The 8,505-nt window shown below is 36.0% G+C and overlaps 1 protein-coding gene across 1 annotated transcript; it reads right to left on the bottom strand.

The window, feature by feature from the left end:
• Positions 1–958: 958 nt before the first annotated feature.
• gcshb (glycine cleavage system protein H (aminomethyl carrier), b) lies at positions 959–7,926 on the bottom strand. Its single transcript, XM_039691011.2, has 5 exons — positions 7,663–7,926; positions 4,021–4,100; positions 1,668–1,731; positions 1,460–1,591; positions 959–1,383 (listed from the first exon to the last, which is right to left on the bottom strand). The coding sequence occupies exons 1-5, from the start codon at positions 7,811–7,813 to the stop codon at positions 1,286–1,288; spliced, it is 525 nt and encodes a 174-aa protein (XP_039546945.1). The 5' UTR covers positions 7,814–7,926; the 3' UTR covers positions 959–1,285.
• Positions 7,927–8,505: the final 579 nt, after the last annotated feature.

Below are 8,505 nucleotides of genomic sequence, written 5' to 3'. Positions count from 1 at the left end.
TTACTATTAATCAGTATTACAGATACAATCCGTTTATAGTGACCAAAATAAGCAATGGTATAAACATCTAAATCAAAGAGTTATATGAAAGAAATCTAATGTGAATTCTTTAACACAGGTTTCAGATTTTCTTCAGGCAGAAAGAGATACTGTGATCTCCCCTTCATTAATCATTGATCATCAGAACACTAAAACTCATCAATCTTTTAATCTAAGGGCAAAGGTCAAGGAGTGTTGGGCCGGGACGAGGCGGCCGTGTTTCCTTCTTTCTCAGTGGCTGTGGCCGAAATCTCCCACTACTCACTATATAGTGGACTATACAGTGAGCTCGCTACTCCCTATATAGGGGGTAGGGAGTAGTGGTTTGAGTGGAGATTTTGGACACAGCCTACACTTCTCTCAGAATCAAAGGATTTTAGTGCCATTTGCCAACAAAGAAAACAAACTGGTGAATTTCCTGTGATAATCTTTACAAAAAAATATATTTGAATGCTGTTCATTTGAACTTTCTATTCATCAATGAATCCTGAAAAGAATTAGTCACGGTTTCCACGAAAATATTAAGCATTGCAACATTGAACCGTTTCTTGAGCAGCAAATCGTCATATCAAAATGATTTCTGAAGGATCATGTGACACTGAAGACTCCTGAAAATTGACAGGGAAAAATTACATTTGGAAATATATTTAAACAGAAAATATAATTTATTATTAAATATTATTTTAAATATTAGTTTCACTGTATTTTTCCTCAATTAAATATAGCCTAGGTCAGCATAAGAAACTTCTTTCAAAAACATGACCAACTTCAAACGTTTAAACGGTATTGTAGATATTTTGGTCAAATATGATGAAAGTATTTGCTGTAAGTACTTTCACATGTGTTCAACTGATTGTGTATTGCAGGTATGAAAACAATAAATTACAATATGAATCTGAACACAGAAGCAGACCGTGGCTCCAAAATGTTACATTTCCGATTTTATTGCATGTCATGTTACGTTATACTGGAAAACATACTATTTAAGACAATCAGCCCTCTCTTTGTATACATGAGTCCATGTAAAGCACCTCAGACCGTATCCAAAAGCCCTTTGAAATATTTGGCTCTTGACGGCAAAAGTTTGTTAAACTGGCACATTACAAAAGATTATTTTGGTGGAAAAAGAAATTACAAAACCAAAATAAATAGATTTCAAAAGAATCATATTAGTACTCATTCTACCATCAGCACTATAAAGTAGCCGTTGTGAATCCTTAAATGATCAAGAAAGGTCTGAAAGCCTTTATGAATCAAGGGATTTGATGAATTTTTCATAAGCAGCTTCATCCATGAGTTCATCAAGTTCTGCAGGTTTCTCTATGGTCATCTTAATTAACCATCCTTCAAGGAAAAAGGGATGTTTTAGCAGTATATCATACAAGCATGTCAAGTATTTGGCGAACTGGGCTGCACTCACCGTCTTCATAGCAGGCTTTATTTACTAGTGCAGGGTTATCAGCCAGATCTGTGTTGATTTCGGTCACCTCTCCGGTCAGTGGAGAATACAGCTCACTCGCAGCTTTGACGCTTTCTAAAACACCAAACTCCTCTGGGAAAGAAATACAATCCTAGTTGTCTGTGCTGTAACAGGCTAAAGATTTCTGGAGATTTCAAATGATTCTCACCTATTTGTTCAAGCTTTGTTCCCACTTCTGGAAGCCCACAGTACACCACATCACCTAAAGCTTCCTATGGTGAAAGAAGAAGTACATTTAAGACCATTAAAAGGAGAACTTAACATTGAGCTCATTTTTTTGTACATTTGGAGTGCTGTCAATATGAAATTCACTAACGATCGCACGCGTGAGATCGACAATCGACTACTGTGGGCTTTGACAGAAAACAGGAAGCAAATAGAGGTATGCGAGATGGCTGAATTAACATCATTTTTATTCATATCTTTCACATCTACTGCAGTCAGATAGACCGTGGTCACTCTTAAAGGAGAACTCCGGCGCAAAATGAACCTTTGGTCTAATAAAACATTGGTACCTAGTTAACCTGGTCTCTGTCGAATGTAAAGAGTTTTATCTCTAAAAACTGTTTAGCGTATACGCTATATGGGGGCATGTAATAAGTAAAAAGAAATCGCTAGTTTATACCACTAACAAGGCTCAAAATAGCCCCACACTAACACAGTAACATAACGAGGGTCCATACATGCAAAACGAAGCATTGAGAACTTTGTAAGTGTACAGACCGTTTAATAAGAAGATACTTTATAAAGACAGTCTACTTCGCAAAAAAAGGCAGGAGAAAACAGTCTCGAAGTTCTCAATGCTTCGTTTTGCATGTATGGACCCTCATTATGTTACTGTGCTAGTGTGGGGCTATTTTGAGCCCTGTTAGTGGTATTAACTAGCGATTTATTTTTACTTATTATATGCCCCCATATACTAGCATTATAAGCTAAACAGTTTTTAGAGATAAAACTCTTTACATTCGATTATCATGAAAACAAATCTCAGGGAACGATCAATGCTTTATTAGACCAAAGGTTCATTTTGCGCCGCAGTTCTCCTTTAATAACACCACTCACATGGCTGTGCACCCGTAATGACAAATCAAGGATTTTAAGAGGCTAAAAGCAGGTTTAGAACTTGCCCCATTGAAGTCAACAGGGTGCGAATTTTAATAAGACGATAACACGGTGTATGGCAACACCGATTTTTGTTGTTTTTGTCTGTACTGACAGCACTCCAAATGTACAAAAAATGAGCTCAACGTTAAAATTGAAAGTTCTCCTTTAAAGGGATAGTTCACCCAAAAATAATCACCTTATGTCATTCCAAACATACAAGACTTTTGTTCATCATCATAAAGCGACTATGTCTCTTCAGAAAATGTGTAAATAGATAAATTCAAATGGATTCGTTTTACGATCTCTCTTACGAACTTTTTGACACGTCAAAGTGGTCAATGATTTCATAAAAAAGATATTCATTTTTGTTTATCAAAATGAATGAATATTTTTTTTGCGTCATTTGGTTCATTCAATAAACGAAATGAACAAATTGACTCGGGAAAAGATTTGTTCATTTTGATGAACGAGTTCGAACAGGAGAGTCACGAATGTGCATCACAGTACAGAGCAAGACAACCATTTAAGCTTATAAAACTTAAACTTTGTTATTTATTTATTAAATGAGTAATCTTTTTGCTAGATAAGACCCTTATTCATCGTCTGAAATTGTTTAAAGCCCTTTGAACAGTTTGCATTTTGCACTGAAACTGTCTTTTGGACCTTGAACCATTTGGTTCCCACTGAAGTCCATTATATGGAGAAAAATGCTGGAATGTTTTCATCAAAAACCTTAATTTCTTTTCGACTGAAGAAAGAAAGACATGGATATCCTGGATGACATGGGGGTGAGTAAATTATCAGCAAAAGTTGTTTTAAAAGTGAACTACTCCTTTAAGGCTTTATGTTCAGACTGCAGGCAAGTCAGAATTTTTTTCTCTAACTATTAATTGCTAATAATCAAATAAGATTTGTGTGGAGGAGACCGGTATACATGTATGAATATCCTGTATTTCCGTCATCAGTTTTGATGTTATCCTTGGTGTTAGGAGTGACGCAAAAGACAATTTGAAATCCCGATTTGAGCAACCAGAGAGCACTGTCCAGACAGAGACGCATCTGTAAGAATCTGATTGCAATCGCATTTCAAACCACGTCCAAATGTGTTTTTTTCAAATCTGATTCAATGTGTGTGTTTCCAAGTCCAGACTATCAAAAACCCATCTGGATAAAATCTGTATATGCAAAAAATCTAATTTTACTGGCAGTCTGAACACTGCCTAACTAACAGGTATAGATTAAAATATTATAATGTCAAACGTCCCACTGGTGGAACAGTGAGAGGTAACAGGGTTCATAGCGTTTCAGCAGTAAAAAGTGTAAAAATAAGGATAAAACATTTAAAACTGAACTGACAACATGTCTTGACACCCATTTCTTTATAGAGGGGAGCAAACCTGAGCAAAGTTGCTGATGCCCACTGTACCCACACCGCCCTCCACTCGCACCCACTCGTGTTTGTCTGTAAACTTCAGTGCTGTAAACACAAGACAATTTGATTAATAAAGAGAATTTTAATCGTAAAAAGATCAAGATAAACAGAACAATCAGTTAAAGCAGAGATGGTCTTATTATTGGGATCACGTTTGTCTTGATAACCAATCACATGGCAGTCTTGACGTCACAGAATTTTGATCCGAGTTGTGCGACAGTCAATCACTGTTTGTAGATACCATGAGAAGTGGCGTAAACTGAATCATACCTGTTTATGCAATTGAGTGTGACTTTTCTTCAAAAATAGCATTTTTTTCAGTGTAAACACTTTGAAATTAATTTTGATATGTTTTAGCTTACCTCAAGGGCATCCAAGATGTAGGTGTCTTTGTTTCTGCAGTAGTTTCAATTTTGATATTTTTAGGTCAAACCGTTCTTGTCTGTCAGTCATATAATGGAGGTCTATGGTCACCACCTCAAAGAGCATGCACAGAGAAGTCCAAATTAAACATGATTTAATGACTCGTAAATGTAAGTACACGTTGATGGCCTAAGACACGAAACGAGCGGTTTGTGTGAGAAAACGAACAGTATTAATATCGTTTTTACCTCTTGTAACCACAGCCACGTCCAAGTGATCTGAGGCCGCGGGCGCTTCGGTCTGCGCAAACGCTGGAAAGCGCCAGAAGTGATCTCTCGCGCGTTGAGAAGAAATTCACTGTTGTCTGTTGATATGTCGAAATCACCTTCCACTGAGATTTCATGTATATAAACATGTTTAGATCTTCACAGTGAAAGGTAACACTTCCAAAATCTCTGTGTAAACATCGAGTGACGTACAGGCGCGAGATATCACTTCCGGCGCTTGCACAGACCAAAGCGCCCGCGCCCTCAGATCACTTGGACGTGGCTGTGTTTACAAGAGGTAAAAATTATATAAATACTGTTTGTTTTCTCACACAAACCACTCGTTTCATGTCTTAGGGCTTAGGCCATCAATGTGTACTTGAGTCATTAAATCATGTTTAATTTGGACTTCTCTGTGCATGCTCTTTGAGGTGGTGACCATAGACCTCCATTATATGACTGACAGACAAGAACAGTTTGACCTAAAAATATCAAAATTGAAACTACTGTGGAAACAAAGACACTTACATATTGGATACCCTTGAGGTAAGCTAAAACATCTCAAAAATTAATTTCAAAGTGAACTATCCCTTTAAAATAGATCAATCCAAAACAAATGTTTAAGAGCAAACATGTTAAAGATTACCCAAAGGACTGTCGATTCATTAAATAAGCCATATTCAGCATAGTGAAGCCTCTTCTCCATTGGCATCCATTCAATAAAAGTCAGTCTATGGTCTCCTTCCCTGCGTACAGCAGCATTAGCAGGCGTTATGATTTTTTTGGTTTGATGCTAACCTTTGCAGGTGGATTTGGTTTAGTGTCAATGTCAATTACTCACTCTCACCTAGTGTTATACTGTTATTTTTCTATAGTATTTATCAATATTTTAACTGAGCTTTTATTTTTCACTTCAATTTTAGTTTGTGCTTTTGTCATTTAAAAAAATATTTCTATATCTTTAATTTATTTAAATTTGAGTTTCCATAATTTCAGCATTTTATTATAATTAATAGTTGTCAAAATAGTAATAAAATTGTTAGAAACACTAGTAACTTTTTTCTACTGTGGAAGACAAAATCTTTTTCATGCAATTACAAAGAACGGGCCTTTCAAATGTCCAATGGTACGTTTCAAACATCACCTGTTTCAACTAAAAACTAGGTAAAAAAAAATGTATTGCGATTAATCGCATCCAAAATAAAAGTCTGTGTTTACATAATATATATATATATAATTATTTTGTATATATAAATACAAACAAATGCATGTATTTATTTAAGAAAATGTGTTATTCATATATAAAATATTTATATTTATATAATATAGATTATGTATTTATATATATATATATATATATATATATATATATATATATATATATACACAAAATTTAAGCGCAAATCATTCTTAAATATATACATGCATGCATAGGTATTTATATATACAAAATAATTATATACAGCACACAAAAATATATTATGTAAACACAGACTTTTATTTTGGATGCGATTAATCGCAATTAATTTTTGCACAGCCCTACTAAAAACAGAAGTCTTTTTATGCATTCTGCAGTTTATTTACACGACAACAGTGTTTCAGGGCAAACGTAAAAAAAAAACTAGTTTTAATTATAGCATTGTTTCCATGTAAACTACTACATGCTTTGTATGTGTGTGTCAGTCATATGGGGTTGGAATGACATGAGCACCATTATTTGCTATTACTTTAAACACTCACTTTTTTCCCAAGGACAATTATTACATAAATATTAACTTCCTGACTGATAATAGTTGACCATTTGAACTCCATGAGGCTAACGACGCATTAATTATTTCCAGATCAGTCTCTCCATTTCACTGCATTGTTTTTTAACTCTGAAACTACATTATCATTCCATTGTACTGAAGATGACAGTCACTGAGGGTAGAAGACAGTAAAAAGGTCATGTTAGGGCATGCTGATGAATTTTAAATTCTGTGTCGGGTAACTGCAAAATAACTGCCTTTCAAACAGGTTTCTTAGGGTTTCTGTACAAGAAAGTAACCTAATTAGATTCACATGATAAAACAAGTGATTCACATTAAACATCCACTTCCGTATGAACAAGTATGTCAGGAGGATGCCTCAATATCCCTTGCATAGGACCTGATTCAGAAACAAGCAGTCATAATTTGATATAAAAAAATAATATAAACTGCATAGGCACACCAATGCACCAGTGCTGAGGACTCCCAGAGGGGTAATGCCTCAACTGAGTCGGATTCTAGCATCAGCCCATGCAGAAACAATACAGGATTAAACCAGATTGTGAGCAGGGCTGAATGCTGGAGCATGGCTGGGCTTTATGCAAAACACTCATGTTGTTATTTCCGATCTTGAGGCAACTGAGGGAACATAGGGAGGTGATGCATGGATGTAGTTTCATATAAACATTAAACACACACATATTTGTCAATGACAGATTTCGGTGAGATATAATGTAGAGTCAGGGGCATCTAATCAAACTCCAAAGGCACGAGCACGGTATTAAATTTAAATAGCCATATTTTAAGATCTCATAACTACATAATGCTGAGGCGAGAAAAATAGTGCGTGACGAGTTTGATCCGATGCAATTGCAAGCGTCAGCAAAAATGACCTTGACATTACACGGACTAGGTAAATAAATCAAAACAATACAAAAAAAGTTGCAAAAATAAAGAGACCAGTGAAACGGAAGAGTTAAAAATCGACGTTAACTTACGAATAAAACGCACGAGACGGTCATGACGTAACAAACGAACCACCAAAGTTCCAATGTAAAGAACGTTTATAATCTCAATACCAACTCTGTTGATACACACATTTGATTCCAGCACGTTAAAGCTCTTGAAAAGACCAAAACAGCAAACAGGAATGGCTGCAGTCCTTACGGAAAAGCTAACTTAAATGTGAGATGTAAAACGTGGGAACCGTGAGTTCAATAAAGTTTTTACCTCCCGAAAGCCGCGAGCTCGTGTAAAGCGTCCTCAATATGTTTGGTCTTAGCGAGTTTTGGCACGTCCAGATATGTGCAGGTCTCGAGAGCAGGGGCAATGCTGCCGAAAAGTTTGTCGAAACGCATCTGAGCGCCGCACACATCGCCATCTTCACCGAGTATGGGCTTCACACATGAAATACCAGCCCTGATGCACTTGACCGAGCGAGAGGCGCGCGACAGAGGCGAGAAGCGCGCTCACGCGAAACAGGGGACCTCACGGTGCTGATAAGTTAGACTGAGAACAGAGATATCGATAACGACAAGAACATTGGCACAGATTAAACGAGCCATTATACAAAGTCCAAGCATTACGAAAGCAAAAAGATGAGCGTGTAGCACAGTGAGTATCCATTGATTTTGAAAGACAACGTTCATATACAGAGTTTCTTTAGAGGGGGCCCCAAAATATGTGTTTATTTAAGCCATATATATATCAAACCAAGTGACATCTGTAAAATGAAAAGCTACACCTTTGATCTTCTTAGCCATTTTTCAATTACTTGAACAGGTGTTTTTCATCAAATTAAACATGGTCCACTAACGTTGTCACATTACTTAAGCATATTGTAAAATAATAATAGTTTTATAAAACAGTAAAATGTTCTGATTATATTGAAATATCAAATATTGTACATTCATTCTATGAAATAAATGGTTAAAATACACTTGTTTTGCTTTCTAATGCAATGATATTCATTCTTGTTGGGAAATTTTCCCCCGGTTTCACAAACGAGTCTTAAACTAGTCCCAGACTAAAATGCATGTTTGAGCTGTTTTTTCTTAAAATATGTCAGTGCCC

This window comes from Pimephales promelas, chromosome 1 (genome assembly GCF_988280905.1).
Source record: "Pimephales promelas chromosome 1, fPimPro1.hap1.1, whole genome shotgun sequence".
Classification (NCBI taxonomy): Eukaryota; Metazoa; Chordata; class Actinopteri; order Cypriniformes; family Leuciscidae; genus Pimephales; species Pimephales promelas.
This window is presented reverse-complemented; position numbering and strand designations above follow the sequence as displayed.